Source organism: Poromitra crassiceps (assembly GCF_964638095.1).
Source record: "Poromitra crassiceps genome assembly, chromosome: 9".
Lineage (NCBI taxonomy): Eukaryota > Metazoa > Chordata > Actinopteri > Beryciformes > Melamphaidae > Poromitra > Poromitra crassiceps.
Genome location: NC_139630.1, coordinates 57,678,158 through 57,701,740, shown reverse-complemented (window position 1 = coordinate 57,701,740; position 23,583 = coordinate 57,678,158). Strand labels below are relative to the sequence as shown.

General features: G+C 50.5%; 1 protein-coding gene across 1 annotated transcript in view; it reads right to left on the bottom strand.

The window, feature by feature from the left end:
• Positions 1–23,583, bottom strand: part of bach2b (BTB and CNC homology 1, basic leucine zipper transcription factor 2b) — a gene marked incomplete at its 3' end in the record, with an annotated part of 121,223 nt that overhangs the window by 14,707 nt on the left and 82,933 nt on the right. Inside the window, exon 3 of the mRNA XM_083643495.1 lies at positions 7,187–8,707. Within this exon, the coding sequence (XP_083499621.1) occupies positions 7,187–8,707 (1,521 nt within the window). The remainder of the gene's footprint in view (positions 1–7,186; positions 8,708–23,583) is intronic.

Here is a 23,583-nt window from a genome sequence, read left to right as displayed (position 1 = left end):
AGATGGAGACAGACAGAGAGAGGGACTGAGAGACAACAGGACAAGAGATGGAGACAGACAGAGAGAGGGACAGAGAGACACAAAGACAAGAGATGGAGACAGACAGAGAGAGGGACTGAAAGACACAAAGACAAGAGATGGAGACAGACAGAGAGAGGGACTGAGAGACACAAAGACAAGAGATGGAGACAGACAGAGAGAGGGACTGAGAGACACAAGGACAAGAGACGGAGACAGAGGGAGGGACTGAGAGACACAAAGACAATAGATGGAGACAGACAGAGAGAGGGACTGAGAGACAACAGGACAAGATATGGAGACAGACAGAGAGAGGGACAGAGAGACACAAAGACAAGAGATGGAGACAGACAGAGAGAGGGACTGAAAGACACAAAGACAAGAGATGGAGACAGACAGAGAGAGGGACTGAGAGACACAAAGACAAGAGATGGAGACAGACAGAGAGAGGGACTGAGAGACACAAAGACAAGAGATGGAGACAGACAGAGAGAGGGACTGAGAGACACAATGACAAGAGATGGAGACAGACAGAGAGAGGGACTGAGAGACAAAGACAAGAGATGGAGACAGACAGAGAGAGGGACTGAGAGACACAAGGACAAGAGACGGAGACAGAGGGAGGGACTGAGAGACACAAAGACAATAGATGGAGACAGACAGAGAGAGGGACTGAGAGACAACAGGACAAGAGATGGAGACAGACAGAGAGAGGGACAGAGAGACACAAAGACAAGAGATGGAGACAGACAGAGAGAGGGACTGAAAGACACAAAGACAAGAGATGGAGACAGACAGAGAGAGGGACTGAGAGACAACAGGACAAGAGATGGAGACAGACAGAGAGAGGGACTGAGAGACACAAAGACAAGAGACGGAGACAGACAGAGAGAGGGACTGCGAGACACAAAGACAAGAGATGGAGACAGATGGAGATATAAATGGGTGCTGTGTGGGGCACAGTAAAAAAAACTATTTTATCAATACGAATTCATTTGAAGGAACCAATATCGATTCATAAATCCCAATATCGATCTTTTATTATAATGCCTTTTCTCGTGGATGCTTGAAACTTGAACCCCGTTAGACTCGCGTGGTTTATTTCTCAGCGCAACGAGATCTCGTAATCATCTGTAACGTTAAACATTCATACTTTTAATAATGCACCAGGTTAGAGGGTTCCCTGTACAACTTACAGCATTAACGTTAGTTCTCTCTTTCACATCAAGCAAAATTGTTATTGTAACTGAGCGGAAGTACGTGGAAATCGAATCGAATCGGGACCTTGGGTATCGGAATCGTATGGAAACGTGAAGTCAGTGGCGATACCCAGCAGCCATAGTGGTGCTGTGTAGGAATGCGTAATGGGCCGTCAGTTGAGTTTCCGGCAGTATACACAGGCACACTTTGTGGCTCTTTGTGGAGACACTAACCTGAGTGATTGAAGGCTCTGCCCTCTTCACCCTCATTGACTCGTAAAAGCCGCTCAAACAGAGCTGTAAAATCCCGCCCGTTAAAAGTGGGCTGTGAAGCGGGCGGGGGCGGGGCCTGTGCGCCTGTCAGCTGTGCGGAGGTGTTGTCGGGGTTAACACAGATGTGGCTCATATGAACTAACAGCCCATATAACCCACAGCAGAGTGGTGGGGAGCTGCCCCGGAGGAGACCTCGAGTGACACCGGCTACCTTGAATGACTACGGCCTCGGCCAGACCAGAGCCCGCGCTTTAACTACTTCCTTCCTCATCGGGATTCATTGTGTGTCCAGTTCTCTGTTGCTGCAGCTATTTTTACCGGAGCGGAGTTGCTCTCCTCTCTCTCTCTCTCTCTCTCTCTCTCTCTCTCTCTCTCTCTCTCTCTCTCTCTCTCTCTCTCTCTCTCTCTGCCTGCCATTCGCTCTGCAAACATAACGAGGGAGCGGGCGAGCCTTCTCTCCGTTTTTGGACGGCCGAATGACAGCGAGGGGATCGGAAAAAAAAAGAGTGTCCCAGGAAGCATGAGGTAGCATTTCTCTCGGCAGAGAAAGGCCAAGGGGGGAGTAACCCAACACTGTGTGGCTTCATTTTGTAAGTACCTCGCCGTGACCTCCACTAGAAAGCCCCGGTGCAGGAACGTGTGTAGAGCAAGGAGACCTGGGAAACGCAGTCATTCATAATAAATCTTATCAACAGCCGGCGATAGCCAGTGGAAAGCTGGCAGATAACGCCGTGCGAGTCAATAGAGATTTGACAGAGGATATTGTGCGTGGTAATGGAGTGCATGACACACACACACACACACACGCACACACACACAGACGGGTTCGTAGTACCCAGACAAAGGCATGACAAAGGGAACATATTTTGGGCTGCTCTCCTGCTCGACAGCTCAGCGCCGTAAATCAATCAGGCATACTTTACGGCAGCCCTTCAAAGGTCCATAAATCTGATGGCAGTTTGTGTCGGGTGCCGCGCTATGAAGGTCATAATGACACTTTACTGCGCTGTCTGTCTGTCTCTTTTACCTCTGCAGCGTACGGAACTACATTCTTTCCACAGGAAGAAAGAGCACAATCCCGTCATGTTCGGCTCCAACCCTGCAAAACCACAAACGTGCTCTGTGAATCTGATCACCATGGCAACGCAGCAGTTCCCCTCTCTCTCTCTCTCTCTCTCTCTCTCTCTCTCTCTCTCTCTCTCTCTCTGTGCACTCGGTGCAGCCCTCTCCACCAAAAGATCATCACAAATAATCATTCTGCCTACACCTAAAACAAACATGGCAATGCAATCACGAGTGTCAAGGAGGTCTGGTGGAGAGAGAGAGAGAGAGATCCTGCTGGAAAGGTCAAAAGGTCATAGGTTTGATATATGCAACAGCCAATGAATGATTTGAGCAAGGCGGCGCTCCTGCCCTCCTCACTCTTTTGTCATACAGCTTTCGCTTCTCTACGTGAGTGAGGCGTCTCCATTCGTAGCATGAGCTGTCAGTCTGTTTGGAGCAGGAGAGGATCGACCAATCAGGAGTAGCCTATGCATATGGAGAGGAGTCACCAAGATGACTGCTCTTAAAGGAACACTCTGCCCATTTTCAACCAGCTTTGTATCATTAGAACATCAGTAGTATATCAGAAAACTGTAAACGGTTTTGAAGTCTGTCATTTAATTTGACAGTTATTGAGTGTTAAAGTGTGGACCAGTGACATCACTGGTCCACACTAACTCAAATTAATAACTCATTAACTCAAATCAACTCTCAATAACTGTCAAACTATTCATCATTCATCTAGTTTGACAGTTATTGAGAGTTGATTTGAGTTAATGAGTTATTAATTTGAGTTAGTGTGGACCAGTGATGTCACTGGTCCACACTTTAACACTCAATAACTGTCAAATTAAATGACAGACTTCAAAACCGTTTACAGTTTTCTGATATACCACTGATGTTCTAATGATACAAAGCTGGTTGAAAATGGGCAGAGTGTTCCTTTAAGCGTCTGGCATACTCTTCGCTCACGCGCTGGAGGCGGGGCTCCGCGGAGGGCGCGTGCACTCTGCACGGGCCAAAACAGAACATAGTCAGTGCGCAGCTCGCTCCTCCCACCACCCCTCCTCCTGTGGAAGCTCCGGGGGAAAATGGCGGCGATTAGTGCCAGGCAGTCTGAATGAAATTGAATGTAACGTTCCCAATTCTATGTATTAACAAAAAAAAAACGACCCTCAACATTTGGGAAGGCTAAGCCACACAACTAGTTCGTTATAATCGGACGTCATGCTTCGAAGTCGACTTTACGATGATGAGGACGGCAAGGACTCAATCACAGCAGATATCCGCTGATAGCCTACCACGGAGATCTCTCAGGCACAATGTGCCAAAACCCGACGCGCTGATAGAAAAATCTCCATGGACGCGCCGCGCCGCGCTCAGGCCTCGCCCCCCGACACGCCCCGTGCGATGACGTCAAAATCGCCGCGCGCCCTATGCTCTTGGCTGGGCGCGAAGAGTATGCCAAAGGCTTTAAACCTGCACCGCTTAGCTACTTCAACACCTGCGTGTGATTTGATTTGACTTCAACTGAAAGATTGCTTCTATGGGCTGAGAAGATTCTACCATCCTCGGGCTCATAAAACATTTTAAACCGCATTGAATAAATAAAAGATGCATGTTAGATGCGATCATTCATTCTAGGCCATTTTTATGTATGTGCCACCCCTCAGTGTATAGATCACACAGCTGTGTCCGTTTTTTTTTTATTACAATTACTCCAATAAGGGCAGGTAAATACCGGGGTTGAGGATCACTCATTTAGAGTTATCAGACACAGGCTAAAAATAAATACAAATAAACAATACTACAAAATATAGAGTTGTCAAGCTAAAAAAAAAGAAGGCGAGCTCCTGAAATGTAATTAGGTTTTCATCTAACAGCGACAATATGAGCATCGGCTAAAGGCCTGAAAACATACATGTACATTTCACAGTGAAAGTGCAGAGCTCATTCTCGTGAATTGAATTCATCGCCATTCGTTTAAAGCTGCTCATTCTGACGTGATTAAACCAGATCAGCACACGAACGCTCCTTCATGTTTCTCTAGCCGGTAAACAACAACAACAGTGGTCTGGTCCGCAGCCTGCAGGACGTCTGCCCAGGTGGATGATGAGATGATGATGAGAGGACTGGCTATGATCCCTTCTTGTCAGCAGTGTGGAGCCCCATCATGACGAGCCGAGCTGTGCTACCCACCCACTCACATCCAGCTCACTGCATCCAGCACCCGCGACATCTTTATGACCACAGCACATCACTCCTATAAACTGTCATATGGCCTGTACTCCCTCTGTCACACACACACACACAGCACACACCTGACCTATAGGGAGAAATTTAGTTTGTCATTGTAAACCCACAGCACAGTAATGATGACGTGTTCTTCATAGATCTAGCCTTTTAATTTTGCTCTTAAGCTTTCTCAAAGTACACCAAATTCATGCATTTTACTTTAAAATGTTTTTAAAAAATCTTGCGGGGGGCATGCACCCGCACCCCCCTAGGGGGTCTGCGGTCCCCCACCACAAATACTCAAAATCCTGTGGGAAACACCTTCATCACAGCACACATCTTCACCACAGCACACACCTTCACCACAGCACACACCTTCACCACAGCACACACCTTCACCACAGCACACCTTCATCACAGCACACACCTTCATCACAGCACACACCTTCACCACAGCACACCTTCACCACAGCACACCTTCACCACAGCACACCTTCACCACAGCACACACCTTCACCACAGCACACCTTCACCACAGCACACACCTTCATCACAGCACACACCTTCATCACAGCACACACCTTCATCACAGCACACCTTCATCACAGCACACACCTTCACCACAGCACACCTTCACAACAGCACACACCTTCATCACAGCACACACCTTCATCACAGCACACACCTTCATCACAGCACACACCTTCATCACAGCACACACCTTCATCACAGCACACCTTCATCACAGCACACACCTTCATCACAGCACACACCTTCATCACAGCACACCTTCATCACAGCACACACCTTCACCACAGCACACACCTTCATCACAGCACACACCTTCACCACAGCACACACCTTCACCACAGCACACACCTTCATCACAGCACACACCTTCATCACAGCACACACCTTCATCACAGCACACACCTTCATCACAGCACACACCTTCATCACAGCACACACCTTCACCACAGCACACACCTTCATCACAGCACACACCTTCACCACAGCACACACCTTCACCACAGCACACACCTTCACCACAGCACACACCTTCACCACAGCACACACCTTCACCACAGCACACACCTTCATCACAGCACACACCTTCATCACAGCACACACCTTCATCACAGCACACACCTTCATCACAGCACACACCTTCATCACAGCACACACCTTCATCACAGCACACCTTCATCACAGCACACCTTCACCACAGCACACCTTCATCACAGCACACCTTCACCACAGCACACACCTTCACCACAGCACACACCTTCATCACAGCACACCTTCATCACAGCACACACCTTCATCACAGCACACACCTTCATCACAGCACACACCTTCATCACAGCACACACCTTCATCACAGCACACCTTCACCACAGCACACCTTCATCACAGCACACACCTTCACCACAGCACACACCTTCACCACAGCACACACCTTCATCACAGCACACACCTTCATCACAGCACACACCTTCACCACAGCACACACCTTCACCACAGCACACACCTTCATCACAGCACACACCTTCATCACAGCACACCTTCACCACAGCACACACCTTCACCACAGCACACACCTTCATCACAGCACACCTTCATCACAGCACACACCTTCACCACAGCACACCTTCATCACAGCACACACCTTCATCACAGCACACATCTTCACCACAGCACACACCTTCACCACAGCACACACCTTCACCACAGCACACACCTTCATCACAGCACACATCTTCACCACAGCACACACCTTCACCACAGCACACACCTTCACCACAGCACACACCTTCATCACAGCACACACCTTCACCACAGCACACCATCACAGCAAAGTGCTGATATATACACCAGAAATGTCAGATCTCTCTACCCAGAGAATTAGCATATGCATATTTATGGAGACGGATTATAGCATGCCGGTGTTTCTGCCGCGGATTAAATTAGCTCGTTAGGCTAGTTAGCATTGGCAAGGAGACAGATACAGCCACAGGGAATCACTTGAGAGGCCAGCCGTGCCCTGAGAGAATCCTGACCCTTCCATCGCCTGCCGTTTCTCTCTCACAAACATATAAAATCCACCAATCACAGTCCTCAAAACACCACCACCTCCTCCTGTGCACATATACACTTACAGTTCGCTCCTATTCAGACTCATTACTAGCAGATCTCCAGCAGTGCATAAAACAGATTAATAATATCAAAGCACATCCTTGCCCTTTGGTGGTGCAGTAAATCTTGCGCTGAACACTCCTGCCTCAATTACACCGTGATTTAATGACTGCTAATGCCGACCCGGAGAGCGGCCCAACCGCCATATAATGAGTCTGTGTGGAATTGAGTGTGAAGGCGACATTGTGCGCTCCGTGTAAAAGACAATGTTTGACACCCACCTCTGGCCCCGGCCGCTCCTGCACGTGGCACGACTCGCTGTCCCCCTCGGAGAAGGAGCCCGACTCGTCGCTGGAGTTGGTGCCGTACGACTGCTCACACTTGATCTTGGGCCGCACCGGGCCGAAGAGGGCGTCGCCCCCCACGCTCGCCTGGTCCTGCTGGTCCGCGTTGAGGCAGCGCGCCACGGTGGAGCAGGGCGACGAGGAGAACTCAAACTGGGGCAGGCTGCAAGGGGAGCCGCCGCTGCCGTCCTCCGCGTACGAGTAGGACGAGCAGGAGCTGGAAGTCCTGGTGCGCGTCTCGCAGGGCGGGGAGCGCGGACACACTTTGATTGGCACTGGGCAGCTGGTGGTGTTGGGCCGCGAGCGGCCGAGGAGCGGCGGCTCGGTGGAGGCGGCGCTGGGAGAGTAGGTCTGGGAGGTGGGGAGGGACTGGCTGGCCCCGGCCCACAGGCCCTTTGGCATGTGGTGCTCAGAGAGCTCCATCTCCAAAGAGTTCCCACCGGGGTAGGAGTGCGCCGGGGTTCCCAGACGGTCGCAGGCCCCTGAGGAAAATATGACACTACGGCGGTCTAGCTCCACTTCCTGTTTGCAGACCCCGTCGCAGGAGGCGGACTTGAGGGACAACCCTGCGGGGAAGCCGTCCACGTCTTTTGGGGATGTAACAGACACGCCCGCCTCCCCGTCCAAAGGCCTGAAGTCTTTTTGATGATCTCCCTGAGAGGTTGCTTTGTCCTGGGGGCAGGCGAGTCTGTTGGCGAATAGCTGCTGTGATGATGTGTTGGGCAGACTGGGGACGTCCACCCCTTTCTTGAAGAAGGCCCGGAGGCAGGAAGGGGACTTCTTGGTTCTTTCCACAGACACAGGGTTGTCCATCTCCATGGCTGTCACACTGTCCTTCTCCCTGGCGTCCTGCTCATCCCCCGACAGGCACAATGAGATGGCCTCCTCGTCCGCCCGTGGTTCCACTTTGATCTGGGCCACTGGCAGCCTGCCCGGGCCCGGCGCCGGCCCGCTGACGCCGCTCTCCGTTAATGTGCTTGGAAAACCTGAGGTACTGGTGTGTGAGGAGGTGTCGTTATTGTGCTTGTTGCAAGCCCACTGGTACTTCCTGTATTTGGGGCATCGGGGCAGGTCGGACGCTCCGTGCCGATCAAAGTCCAGACGGCCGTCCGTGAAGTTACTGGACATAGCCATGGCTAGCCGGTCGTCGTCGGGGCGCCGCAAGGAGTTGAGCGCATCGGCGCGCCGCCGCGCCCGGGGGGAAGTGGGCCTCACCGCCTCCGACTGCATGCTCTCGTCCTCCGAGTTGTTGGGCTCCGCCGCCACCTTGTGGCAGAGCAGCAGCCCGTCCTCCTCGCTGCGCAGCTGGGCCTCCAGGAAGCGAAAGCAGGAGTCCTCCAGGTTGTGCATGCGCAGGAATTCGGCACAGCGGATGACCTCCTGGATGTTTTCTCTGCTGAGTAACAGCTTAGCGGTGTAGGCAAACTGCAACAAAGGGGCGAATCCCCTGGCAGTGACCTGCAAAAAAACAGGGAAATTGCCAGCATTACCATCAGCACAGCCATTGTTCAGAGCGGGTGGAGTGTGGTAAGACAACCCGACAGCTCTACTGGCCATAAACAAACAGTGTAAAGTAGCAGTTAATCTTTTATCGGGTCAGCACTGGACAGTCAATAAAACTGCTGCTGTGGGCTGCTGGCAGGTTGTGTGTCCTGCCTCACGTTCACAACAACCAGCACCGCGCCACTGTCTGCTCTATGTCTACACCCAATCCAATCACTTGTCTTGTATTTGTAAGTCCTTACATACCTGGGGTAAGTTGTCTAAGCTCGAATGCCTTGCTCGAAGGCAAGTAGATTGTAATTCTTAAGAAAGCAGAGAGCTTGTTTTTTCCTCGTTGGGTCTGTGATTGATACCTCTGATGTTCAGATGAGCAAAACGCTGCGCTCACCGCTTGGAGTTCCCTCTCCATGTGAGTCATGCTGTGTACTGTAACTGCATCGAGCGGGTCATGCCCACCTCAGCCTCACTTTCTGTAGTGGCCCTGTGTCCTCAGGTCACGCCCACCTCAGCCTCACTTTCTGTAGTGGCCCTGTGTCCTCAGGTCACGCCCACCTCAGCCTCACTTTCTGTAGTGGCCCTGTGTCCTCAGGTCACGCCCCCTCAGCCTCACTTTCTGTAGTGGCTCTATGTCCTCAGGTCACGCCCCCTCAGCCTCACTTTCTGTAGTGGCTCTGTGTCCTCAGGTCACGCCCCCTCAGCCTCACTTTATGTACTGGCCCTGTGTCCTCGGGTCACGCCCCCTCAGCCTCACTTTCTGTAGTGGCTCTGTGTCCTCAGGTCACGCCCCCTCAGCCTCACTTTCTGTACTGGCCCTGTGTCCTCGGGTCACGCCCCCTCAGCCTCACTTTCTGTACTGGCCCTGTGTCCTCAGGTCACGCCCCCTCAGCCTCACTTTCTGTACTGGCCCTGTGTCCTCGGGTCACGCCCCCTCAGCCTCACTTTCTGTACTGGCCCTGTGTCCTCAGGTCACGCCCACTCAGCCTCACTTTCTGTACTGGCCCTGTGTCCTCAGGTCACGCCCCCTCAGCCTCACTTTCTGTACTGGCCCTGTGTCCTCAGGTCACGCCCCCTCAGCCTCACTTTCTGTAGTGGCCCTGTGTCCTCAGGTCACGCCCCCTCAGCCTCACTTTCTGTAGTGGCCCTGTGTCCTCAGGTCACGCCCACCTCAGCCTCACTTTCTGTACTGGCCCTGTGTCCTCAGGTCACGCCCCCTCAGCCTCACTTTCTGTAGTGGCCCTGCGTCCTCAGGTCACGCCCCCTCAGCCTCACTTTCTGTACTGGCCCTGTGTCCTCGGGTCAAGTGCCTGTAAAGCCTAATGGTTTGTAAGATGGCGGCTTATCCTCATTGTAGCCATGTGGCGTGGGATGATAGAGGAAAGCCTTCCATTTAGACTTAATGCTAGATAATTAGCTAAAGTCCTGAGCCTGCAGAAGTCCAGGGCCGCCCTCTGGCTACTGTTGTTACTGAGATAGACCAGACGAGAGAAAGGAGCCAGACCAGATGGCTTAATACTACAGGCTCATCTGCTGTTTGGAGACCAGCGTGAAGTTCACACTGGGCTGTGTTTAGGGGTGTGAATCTTTGGGTGTCTCGAGATTCCTGGGATCACACGATTCGATTCGAAATGGTTCCCGATTCAAAACCGATTCTCGATTCAGTACATAGGGGGGATTTCCGGATCTACTCCAGTCCACTGTGTGCTAAGGTGGTGCAGCAGCAAATTGTGGTATGAAAGCAGAATAAAGTGTGTAAAAGATGATGTGGCTTTGTTCATTTGAAAAAGTTGTATCAACTGAGAGTCTAGTGACAGATGCTTTCCCGTTAGGCACCGGGGGAATGTGATCAAACCGCACACAGAGACAAGGTGCGCTCCCAAACCCAATTACAATGGATTCCCTTTGAATCACGGCAGACGCCATTGTTTGCTCTACAAAGCACCTTTTCAGCGGCTGAGTGATGTAAAGTCGTCCTTACAAGACTTAACAGAGGCTCGCAGATGTTAGGGAGCGAGCACAATGTGGTTTTAACGAGCCCACTGTTTACTGATTGTCGTGCTCTCTTTTGTCGGGGGGCGAAGCAACACAAGATGGATTACCCCTAGGTGGAGCGGTATCCGGTAGTGTGTTGTGCACTGTGCACTGTGCAGGCACCAGCACCACAGCAGCTTCCAGTGGTCCAGCGGGCTCTGCCAGACACCCGACTAGTAAAACAGCATTTTCCCTCCTAAATAATCAAGCTTCCCAAACCACCCAAATTTGCTCTGTGGACGTTTCCATGTGGAAAAACAAGCCGGCAGCACGAGGGAACGCTAATATATGAGGGAGAAAATAGGTCCAGGTCATCTGAATACATCTCAGGATGAATTGAACTGGCTTTTGATCCAAGAATGATCACTTTCCTCTTTTCTTAATTAATTTTTTGTGGGGTCCGCGGACCATCCGGGGTCCTCGAGGGGGATCCAGGGGGTACCCAGCAAATTGATCCAATTCTTAAACTGCACCATTATTTAATTTACAATAAGTTAACACAATTTGAGAATGTACAAGTTATTATTTTTGATCATAGTTGCTCTGTTATATCTCTGCCTAAAAGACAGATAGCCATGGCATCTGGACAAAATCTTATCTGACAATGAACATATTTCTCAGATTTGGGTTGGAGAGACAGCATCTCATCAAATCTGTGTGAGTGTGAACTTTTTAATGAGGGATCCTGAAGAAAAACCTTGAGAAGATCCGTGGTTGAAACCCTGTAGAGCCTGAAAGCTCACTGTCCTCTTCCCAGGCCCGGCGTTGGAGGGGGGCCTGACCGGGCCGGGCCCCCCCATTCCCCAAACTGGCCCCCCATTCCAAAAAAAATAAAATAAATAAATAAATAAATAAAGGCTAAAAACGTTTTTCCGTTTTTCTGTTTTAAAGTTTAAAACGGAATCTGGCTGTCATTAGGCATTGATTAACTGAATGCTATTGCTAACTGTTACTTTGAACATCCATTTGCAATGATTCTGGCTGGATATTAACTATTGTAAATTTGTCACAATGAATGCAATTTGTGCACAATGTGTAAATACATTTAATATTAATTGTTTAGGCCTAATTATTTGTAAAGTCACAACACATTAGAGATGTGTGTAGTTCTTCATAGATTTAGCCTCTTCATTTTGCTCTCAAATGCACCAGGTTGATGAATTTTACTTTAAATTGTACAAAATCTTCTTCCGGGGGAGAATCCCCCCCGGACCCCCCTTGGGTAGCTTGGCCCCCCCAAGCTAGGGGCAGGCCCCCTCTGTAATTTGGGTCTGGAGCCGGGCCTGCCTCTTCCTCATGTGTTTTTCTTACACAAGTTGCTTGGATACTACATGCTGGAGGCACAAAGCTTTACAAGCCAATAGAGAATGTGACCACACTCATGTAGATGCTATATGACCCCCACATGCAGATGGAAGTCAGAGAACTAAAAGCTCAAGTTTTGAATGGTGAACCACCCAGCTGGATCCTCTGCAAACTCTGCTTGGAGAACAACAGCAATTACAATCGCTCACTGAGTCACTGCCATTTGCATTTTCCAAAACTCATTTTGTATTAACTGTATTCATATTAAAAGGGCCAATTTGCTGATTTTTAACCAGCAAAATCGGTAGTAAATATGCAAATGAACAATGTTTTTAACTTCCCTCCATCTCGCCGAGACCGAGAGCTCCCCCCTCCCCCACCCCCCGTTCATTCACAGAACTTCCTGGTCCAAATGATGTCATCATGATGTCATTACTCACTATTACTGTCACTGTCACTATCAGGGAGCTCTCTGTCCCGGCCAAGATGGAGGGAAGTTAAATATTGTTCATTTGCATAATGCAACCAATTTTGCAATGAAAGCTGGTTGAAAGTCGGCAAAGTAGACCTTTAATGTTGGTTTCACATTGTGATTATGATTATGATTATGATTATACTGTCGTGTGCACTACCATTTACCTCCCACAACTTATGATTCATTGACTGGAAGATGATTTGAGTGGGTTAATTTCCTTGTGTGGGTTACTGAGTAGAGAGATCTCTTTTGATTTCTATGGAAACACAGAGAGAGTAAGTGACAATGTCTCCTGCTTCTAAACGTCTCACCATTATAGTGAAAGTTCACTTGAGGAAACGCTGCTCAAACTACTCCAAAATCACCACTGCATCACCATTCACAACATGCACATTCTCTGCCTTTGAAATGAATGATTTTGATGCTTTCATTTTACTGTATATATGTATTTGCAGCCTGTCATTATTACTTGCTAGTCATTATTACTTGCTAGTTCTTCTTGATAAGTTACAGTTTCTTACTTGATAATTGCACTGTGAAATGAAGTGTTGGCACCTGACAACAGCAGCTGTCCAGTCTGGCCCTTTCAACATGTCTTGAAGCTGGCACAAACCTTCCCATTTTGGGCTTGAAAATGATAACGTAACGGCTTCATATTGTTATTGCTGTGGTAACCACAGTTACAGCAGCACTGGTGACTCAGATGTTTTCCCCTCTGGGTAAATCTCATGTTGGGCTCAATTCCTACGACTTGAATTTCATCGACTCAACCGCAAAAATGCAAATGAATTGCTTTGTTGCTGCAATATGATTAGAGGCAGGCACATGGGGGCGGGACATATGTTCAGAGTTAGTGATTATCATCTCAAACATCATACCTCCACCAATCTAAACACATGTGCGCTATGCTAAATACACATCTGCTTACAACACACATGGCTACAAACACTTCATATAGGATATGTCCTGGAGATGATTCTGGAATGGATGTGCTCTGAGTGGGCCCAGGTGAAGAATCTCTGCTATTGCTCTGTTTTAGCCTGACGCTGCCAGATGGGGGGCGGTATTGTTTTCGCAACAAGACACAATAGCGCCCCCATCTGGCAGCGTCAGGTTAGCTCTGTTTACCCATAGACTGTAATAAGAGATGGACGGAGACGGAGTGTGTGACGTCACATTGGTTTGTGTCGAAGCCTCCAGTTTGGAATTTTGCCGGTGGCCATCTTGGTTCTTGCACAGCTCGCACGAGACCAGAGGTTTCCCACAGAGACACCTGTTATTGGTCCCTGAATCGCGAGCTGCACGATCACTGGACAGGCGTGTCAATCATGCCCAAAACATAGCCTTTTTTATCGGCTATTTGACTCTAAACTGGTGAGTTATATAACGACCAAACCCGTTTTTTTTAACCAGGCTGTGAACACCTTTATTTATGCTGTAAAGCAGGGTATTTTAACATGGAAGTGAAGGGAATGACTCTCTTTTGCACCCAGCCTCAAGTGGCCATTCGAGAAACTGCAGTTTTTTGTACTTCCGCATTGGCTTAATCTATCCAACAAACAACCCCCCCCCCCCCCCCCCCCCCCGCCTGGTGTTTACCCAGTGAGCCAACAGGCTGTGGGCTCTTGCAGACAGTCCAGCCTATCAGTCATTGTTAGGAGGAAGCTGCTGACTCCATATCCATGCGGGGGGATGGGGGGTGTGCCTGCATGGCTGAGTGTGTGTGTGTGTGTGTGTGTGTGTGTGTGTGTGTGTGTGTGTGTGTGTGTGTGTGTGTGTGTGTGTGTGTGTGTGTGTGTGTGTGTGTGTGTGTGTGTGTGTGTGTGTAATGGATTGGGGGAGGGGAGAGGCTTTGACTGGACTATCCGCTCTACTGATGAGCACAGCACATCTACTATACCCGGGCTGCAGCATTGCTCAGGCCGCATCAGCACACACACACACACACACACACACACACACACACACACACACACAGCAGCAGATCCAGCCATGCTGTCTAGGTGTAACTGGTCTAGTGTACACTGGGTGGGCTGCCGGCCTGCTGCAAGCAGTCGCCAGAAAAAAACGTTGGCATGTCTGAAAAGCAGTCTATTTACAATATCAACGTACATTTGAGACAAAACATTGGCAAAATATGTTTCTAAAACATGGCATTTCACGTCTAGGTGACAATCTCAACATAAATTTGAAACGAAACAGCGGTTAATTTGAAAACCTCACTGCCTTTCCGATAAAGGCAAAAATAAAACTACTTTAGACAGGAAAGCGACTTGGTTAGGTTTAGGCCACTAAAGCAACTTGGTTATGGTTACAGTTAAAACCGAAAGTAAAAACATGCGCCTTGCTCGGGAGTCGAACATGCGCTCTCTTGCTTGCAAGACGGGGGACGCTACTATGCCGTTAATATTCACCTAGCTAGAAACGTGGTCTGTAACGTATTTTTGTTCAGGAAATGTTCGTATTCTACATTTCCGTGGATTCCCGAAACGTAGAATGCCGACATCTTAGCCAACATCTTATTGTGGCGACTGGGCTGGCTGCTAGCTGCTAGGATCAGCAGCAGCTGCCTGCGGGGGCGCATCTTCATGTGAACCCTGCACTGTGTGAGATCACTGCGCCGCGTGAGATCACTGCACCGCGTGATATCACTGCACCGTGTGAGATCACTGCGCCGCGTGATATCACTGCACCGTGTGAGATCACTGCACCGCGTGAGATCACTGCACCATGTGAGATCACTGCACCGCGTGAGATCACTGCACCGCACTGCGCCGTGTGTGATCACTGCACTGCGTGTGAGATCACTGCACTGCGTGAGATCACTGCACCGCGTGAGATCACTGCACCGCGTGTGATCACTGCACCGCGTGATATCACTGCACCGTGTGAGATCACTGCACCGCGTGAGATCACTGCACCGCGTGAGATCACTGCACCGTGTGAGATCACTGCACCGCACTGCGCCGTGTGTGATCACTGCACCGCGTGAGATCACTGCACCGCGTGTGATCACTGCACCGCGTGTGATCACTGCACCGTGTGAGATCACTGCACCGCGTGTGATCACTGCACCGTGTGAGATCACTGCACCGCGTGTGATCACTGCGCCGCGTGAGATCACTGCACCGCGTGTGATCACTGCACCGTGTGTGATCACTGCACCGCGTGTGATCACTGCACTGAACTGGGGAGGAGACATTGGAAGGGAGATGGTGCTGGTATATGAAGCCAGGGCGACATGGACAAAATCACATATCACAATATTTTTGACCAAATACCTTGATATAGATACTGCGGCCATATTGTAGCAATGACTATTGGTGCTTTCGCAAAATGTACACACAAGGAGATGTTTTGATAATTAATCATCATCGCCAATGTAGATATAATGACTAAGTAGAAGTAGTCTGGTAAGTTCGGAAAATGACATCACTTTACTGTAATGCAGCCTTCAAAAACAGGAAAAGACAACACTTATGCCATTTCACGATATTCAAAATCTAAGACGATATCTAGTCTCATATATCACGATATTGATATAATATCTATATAATATATATTGCCTGGAAGCGCTAGACGCCAGTCTAAAGAGGAGACCAAATGAAAAGGGAAGAGGAGGGGAGAGGGAGAGGGAGGATATGAGCGCTGCTTCCTGTTGGTGACGTATGGAGCGTTTTGGCTGTTAGTGGCACTTACTGCGTGACTTAAGACAAAGAGACGTATAAATCAACGTGACAGATTGGGGCCATTTTAGGCGAGTGTGGCCTCTGGACTGGACAGGACGGGCCATACCATTACGGGGCAGGAAATTATAGGCAAGTGGCGTATCACAGACCAATCACAGACCCCGGAGAAGTCACATGACGTTTTGAGGAGCCCTGCCAAATAGGCTTTCATAAACAGGCTGAGCAACACTACACCTCCCTCCCTCCCTCTCTCTCCCTCCATCCTCCCTCCCTCCCTCCCTCTCTCTCCCTCTCTCTCTCTCCCTCCCTCCTCCCTCTCTCTCCATCCCTCCCTCCCTCCTCCCTCCCTCTCTCTCTCTGCCTCCCTCCTCTCTCCCCCTCCCTCCTCCCTCCCTCCCTCTCTCCCTCTCTCCCTCTCTCCCCCTCCCTCTCTCTCCCACCCCCCCTCCCTCCCTCCCTCTCTCTCTCCCTCCTCCCCCTCCCTCCCTCTCTCTCCCCCCCCTCTCTCCCTCTCTCTGTCTACCTCCCCCTCGCTCCCTCCCTCTCTCCCCCTCCCTCTCTCTCCCTCCCTCCCTCTCTCTCTCTCTCCCTCCCTCCCTCTCTCTCCCTCTCCCTCTCCCTCCCTCTCTCTCTCTCTCCCTCCCTCCCTCTCTCTCCCTCTCTCTCCCTCTCTCCCTCCCTCTCTCTCTCTCTCCCTCCCTCCCTCCCTCTCTCTCCCTCCCTCTCCCTCTTCTCTTACATCGGCCTTTCGCCCCTGTAGAAGAGCGGGCTAATTTATGCAAATGTGCTCCAGCGAATTCCTGCATGTCATGCATCCTAATGAGGACGTGGCATGGGTGACAATGGAGTGCTTCCCAGCGCAAGAAAAACACTTCATCTCTCCACTGGGGAGAGAGAGAGAGAGAGAGAGGGAGAGAGAGAGGGAGAGAGAGAGAGAGAGAGAGAGAGGGAGAGAGAGAGAGAGAGAGGGAGAGAGAGAGAGCGGGAGAGAGCAAGAGAGAGAGAGAGAGATAGAGAGAGAGAGAGAGAGAGAGAGAGAGAGCAGGGCCGATGCTTTAGCATCAGATGTGCTGAGTAACCTGACGTTAACCTCTCTGCGTTTCACAGACAAACAATGCGCTGCCTGAGTCACATGTTAATGGGAAATTAAAGAGCTCTCCCTGCACTGTACGCTGTGATGACGCCATTGTGGCCGATAAGCTGTTGTGTTTGGAGGAGGTGGCAGGAAGGTGCAGGAACAAAGACTTTCCACACGAGTGAAAAGCCACTCGAAATGCGTTCAGTGAGAAGATGGAGACAAGCGTTCATGTTATTAACGCTTCAGACAGCTTCCATTGCTACAGCAGCGTGCCTCAACGCTGTATTATAGGCCTACTGGTGAATGGATGGAACAGCGGGCCCGGGTGAAAATAAGGCTTTGTGCCGAAGGACTAACATCCGATAAGAAGAGCTGCTTGTAACATAATGGGAAATCAAAGTAACGCAACATGAAATTGCTCCCTTCTTCAAACATGAAAGGATCAGTAATGGAGAAACACGTATTATATCTCTGGTGCAAATGATGTCAAACTAACAGTAGTCTCTGAGCAAACGTAATGGATGGGTGCTCAGTGTCGGCAGTGACAAAAGAGTGCACTGTGTGTGGCGCTACTTCTGAAAACAAACAACGCAGTTTGATCGTGACAGGGAGACAACGCATAAGAAGAAAGTGTCTTCCTCAGTGACAGTAGAAGCGGTTCAGACGGTAAGGAAACCTCCCCCTGACAGAGGATTAAATCACATAGTGTACTTGCTAATCCTCCAGCTTACAGTACGTGGCCAGACACTGGGGAGGTCATGACCCCACCTCTTTACGGGGCCAGACACTGGGGAGGTCGTGACCCCACCTCTTCACCGTTTAACACCCTAAGCGTATAATATAGGAGAGCGTGAATCTGCGTTGTTTCTCCACCAAATCCAATCTTAGTGTCGTGGTATTTTATTTTGAGCAGTAGTCAAACACGGCACAAACAACCAATGACAGATTGATTGTGGGGAGGGGGCATCAATGACAATTTTGTTCTGAATTCACCAAACCAAATAATTACTTAGATTTACTTTCCTGCTGTGCAGCAAGAAAATTAATACTTTCAGCTCTGCGTCCCGCATTTATTTTTTTCTGGATAAATCTGCGTATTCTTCTGGTTAAGGAGGATGTTGGCTGCTTAATTGCGCGAGGTCTGGAGGTTAAATACAGAGAGCACAGACACAGGGATCACTCTGCAGGCTGTGGCCCCGCCCTGCAGGCCGGCTGCTCAAGGTGCTTCTCTAAAGCGGCCCCTCACACTCAGACAAAGACCCCGCCCCCGCGCATCTTCTCCGTGGGCTTATGGGATGAGACGTGTCCTTGTGCTGGCAGAGAAAGAGAGACCCCCTACTGGAGCAGGGGGGCCCAGCCGGGTATTAGTGCCAGCAATCTCCTCTTCTGCTGCCACCCACCCAACCCCCATGTTTAGAGGAGGCAGAGCTATGTGCCTGTGCTCCTGGCTCTCACCATCTGTCTAATAAGCTGTCTATGTGTGATAGGCTCCTCCTGCCTGCAGGGGCGCTAGGTGTGGGCCGGCCCGCGTGAGGCCCCTGCTCAGATGAGCCAGCATGGGCCCGGGTCGAGTGTTTGGTTCTACAAAGGATGCAGGAACGTCCCTCGTCAAACCCCTTAAACCTCTGCAAGTGCATTGGGTTTGCCCGTCTCTGGACCATCTCAAACTCTCTGTGCTGTGCAACAAGCTCAGGCCTTTTTTGCTGTGGTAAATCACAGTGAATCCTGTGTGCCCGCGCAGGCGTGTTTAACCGTATACAACAAATATGGATGGAGTCACCGTGACGTCACCCCCTGGTTTTTGGACTTCTGTTTTGAAGCCTAGAGTATGGGAGTGTGCCTGCCGCCATCTTGGGGTTCTTGCGCAGCTCGCGTGAGATGCTAACAAGACCAGGGGTTTCCCAATTCCCACACAGCCGCAGCTCCGCCTGCTATTGGTCCATGATCGGCGAGCTGCGCAATCACTGGACATGCGACCTGTCAATCACGGCCAAAACATAGTCTTTCTATCATCTATTTGACTCTAAATGGGTGAGCTGTATGCAAATTCACCCCTGTACAGTTGTCATGAAAGGTGATATGAGCTATACAGACCAGGCTGTAGACATGTTTAATTCTGTTGTAAAAATCAGGGGGCGAAGGGGGGACGACTCCCTTTTGGAGTCACCCTCAAGTGGCCATTCGAGGAAACCGCAGCTTTTATCACTTCCACATGGACTTCATCTGTCCAAGGCCGAGCTTTGCCCGCCTGGTTTGGAAATGTGTGTTTTCCATCTGAGAGTACAAAAGTGCAGCGTTCCCTGGCCCATGACGAAGGGAAGTGCTGACAAACAGGAGGTGGTTTGAGGTCTGCGAACCAAAAGCCCTCTGCTGAATCACAGCACCGGCCTCGCCGAGTGAAACCCAGGGAGGACAGAAATGGCTACCGGGAACGTCCGCCGCCCTCGGGCGTCCTTCGGCCGTCCCCTCCAGTGGTCTGGATTCCATCAGTCCAGCCAGCCAGCCAGCCAGCCAGCCGGAGCGGAGCATTGCCAAGCTTCCCAAGCTGGGCTTGAAGTGAGACGTGCAAACAAGTGGAGAGAGCAGGAGCTGATCATTGGAACCACTCTGTGAACGCTTATTGGATTCCATTTGTTCCACAAAAGAATTCGCTGATCTAATTTATTCGGTAAATTAGATTTCCGCTGCAATTTAGGAATAAGATTCCAATGTACAGTAGTCGGGGGTCTGGGGATAACCCACGGGCCAGCCTCTATTGGAGGACTAAGGTCCACTGTGATCACTTCTTCACGTCCCACGTCTAAAAGGCAGGAAGTAACACAGGTGCAAGGAAACCAGTAACGAGGGCCCCGGCACTGGATCACCAAACGGAATTGGAAGTTGCAAACCCTCATTAATGTTGTGCTTAATGTTGTCATCTGTCTGTCACCAGTGTCGCGATGACTGCTCCTCTCCAGCGGGGGGCTCTCTCTCTGAAACACCTCTGGCTCATACTTATGATGACTGCTCCTCTCCAACAGGGGGCTCTCTCTCTGAAACCCCTCTGGCTCATACTTATGATGACTGCTCCTCTCCAGCAGGGGGCTCTCTCTCTGAAACCCCTCTGGCTCATACTTATGATGACTGCTCCTCTCCAGCAGGGGGCTCTCTGTCTGAAACCCCTCTGGCTCATACTTATGATGACTGCTCCTCTCCAGCAGGGGGCTCTCTCTCTGAAACTCCTCTGGCTCATACTTATGATGACTGCTCCTCTCCAGCAGGGGGCTCTCTCTCTGAAACCCCTCTGGCTCATACGTATGATGACTGCTCCTCTCCAGCAGGGGGCTCTCTCTCTGAAACCCCTCTGGCTCATACTTATGATGACTGCTCCTCTCCAGCAGGGGCCTCTCTGTCTGAAACGCCTCTGGCTCATACTTATGATGACTGCTCCTCTCCAGCAGGGGGCTCTCTGTCTGAAACCCCTCTGGCTCATACTTATGATGACTGCTCCTCTCCAGCAGGGGGCTCTCTCTCTGAAACCCCTCTGGCTCATACTAATGATGACTGCTCCTCTCCAGCAGGGGGCTCTCTCTCTGAAACCCCTCTGGCTCATACTTATGATGACTGCTCCTCTCCAGCAGGGGGCTCTCTCTCTGAAACCCCTCTGGCTCATACTTATGATGACTGCTCCTCTCCAGCAGGGGGCTCTCTGTCTGAAACCCCTCTGGCTCATACTTATGATGACTGCTCCTCTCCAGCAGGGGGCTCTCTCTCTGAAACCCCTCTGGCTCATACTTATGATGACTGCTCCTCTCCAGCAGGGGGCTCTCTCTCTGAAACCCCTCTGGCTCATACTTATGATGACTGCTCCTCTCCAGCAGGGGGCTCTCTCTCTGAAACCCCTCTGGCTCATACTTATGATGACTGCTCCTCTCCAGCAGGGGGCTCTCTGTCTGAAACCCCTCTGGCTCATACTTATGATGACTGCTCCTCTCCAGCAGGGGGCTCTCTCTCTGAAACCCCTCTGGCTCATACTTATGGCACGTTGATTCTTATGAATCACTCTTTGTTCTAAAGCTCACAAGAAATGTGATGTGGAGAAATGCTGTGAGTGTCCCACACAATCAGAGCGCCCCCCCCCCCCCCCTCCCTCCGCTCCTTCCCCCTGCTGGCCGGGCGGGGAACAGCGCCGCACCAAGCAGACAAAGCTGGGTTGTTTTTGTTCCCATGATGATGTGATGCGCAACAAAGCCTTGATAACAGCGGCTCCCCCCCTCTGGCTCCCCCCTCCATCTGCAAGCCTACAATCACATTAGATAGATGATGTCACCAACCCGCAGCGGCCCCGGCTACTCCAGAGGGGGCAGCAAGGTCATCAGGGACGAGTGGTGAGGGTGGTGGTGGTGGGGGAGGGGGTCTTTGTTTCATGTTACAGTCACACTGGATGCCCCCCCCCCACCCCCCTTCTCTCCTCAGTGGCAACCAAGTCCCTTCCAATTTGCCCTTTGCTACACATAGGTGGCAGTGTTCAGTAGCTGGAGCCAGACACATTAGTGTGCAGACCCAGCAGACCAAAAGGCTGCTGCACTGAGCTGACACGGACCAGCGGGGGCAGACAGACAGACGGACCGGACAAACCCCCCCCCCCCCCCCCGGACCCCTCCCCTGCGTCAGCATCAGATGGAATGGAAGAGTGTGTTGGGCGTGGCGCAGCGCCACAGAGACGGACACACACAGCAGAGATGTCTCAGCAGTCACCATGCTGGAGTCACTGACCGCAAAAAAGCACCGGGCGACAGGGGACCTTACGAGATGACGGGCCACATCAAGGAAATGACAGTCCTCCATGATGTGACAGCGAAGTGTCTAGTCAGAGAGAGAGAGAGAGAGAGAGAGAGAGAGAGAGGGAGAGAGAGAGAGAGAGAGAGAGAGAGAGAGAGAGAGAGAGAGAGGGAGAGAGAGAGAGAGAGAGAGAGAGAGACCTACCACCTGCTATACTGAGCAGAAGAATGGTATTTAAAGGGAAAATCCACCCTAAAAACACATTGACACTGTAAACTCATTGAGTGCCAGCCACTTTTGGAGAACGGACGCTCCCAGTGCCAGAGTTTCAGAGCGTTTTCAGTGATTTCTCGAGGCCCACAGAATATTGTGTGATATTACTATGTAAACACCGAACACGCAAAAAGAACGATGAGACTCTCTTCTATCATCAGCAAAAACAGGTTTATTGATATCATTTTCCGTTCTTTAGTTATCAGCCGGAGAAGATAGGTTGATTTAACCAAAAACAGCCGTTTTTTTCCTAGAAGCTGAGATAATGAGCCTTTTGTGAAATTAAACATTTCAAGCACATCACTGACTCTGAAGCTAATATTTTCTGATGTAGTCACACCTCAAAAATAATTTCCTTCAATAAAACAGTGAAGGCCAGGGAATTTTGTTTGGCAGAATAATATTTTTTAGCTGCAACCAGCAGCGCTGGCCCCTGCGTGCACTGCTGGTTGCAGCTTCTTGCTGGTCTTGATTTGCTGCTGGTGGGCATCGGATATTCTGGCTTGCGTTTGCCAATCCTGACCTGCTGTCTGGGTCTGTCTGGGTCAGTGTTGTGTGCTGCTCTGCGTGCCCCCCCCCCCCCCCCCTCAACTGCAAACCCTTCCTCCGTGGGAGTGTCTCTGGTGGCTTTCTGCTGCGTTTGCTGTGCACAGTGAAGGGTGCGCTACATCCAGCTTTTTTTACAGCGTTCCGCGTGTGTTTGTCACCGGCTCCCATGCTTCCAGTTGAGAATAATAACAACTCCACGGCTGATCATGCGGATGGGCTATCGCAGCGGACACGGATGGGCTCAATTGTGGCAGCAGATTGGCTGCTGCAGGCACAGCTAACGTTATGCTTCATGCATATCGATGCATACGGATGCGATGCGATTTCCGTTTCCCCAACGACTTCTTCTCTGTTTTTTCCTCGCCTTTCTGTAATCTGGAGAGCACTGTCGCCACCTAAGGGTTCTGTAAAATAGGTTATACACATTCAATAGCTCCCATATTTTTATAGGAGACGTAAGAGGCTTAGATCCACGTCCCACCGTCAAAAAACGCAATTGACGAACATACTCGTCCTTGGCACTCTACGTTACTAAACCAATTGACGAACATACTCGTCCTTGGCACTCTACGTTACTAAACCAATTGACGAACATACTCGTCCTTGGCACTCTACGTTACTAAACCAATTGACGAACATACTCGTCCTTGGCACTCAATGAGTTAAAAAGAAA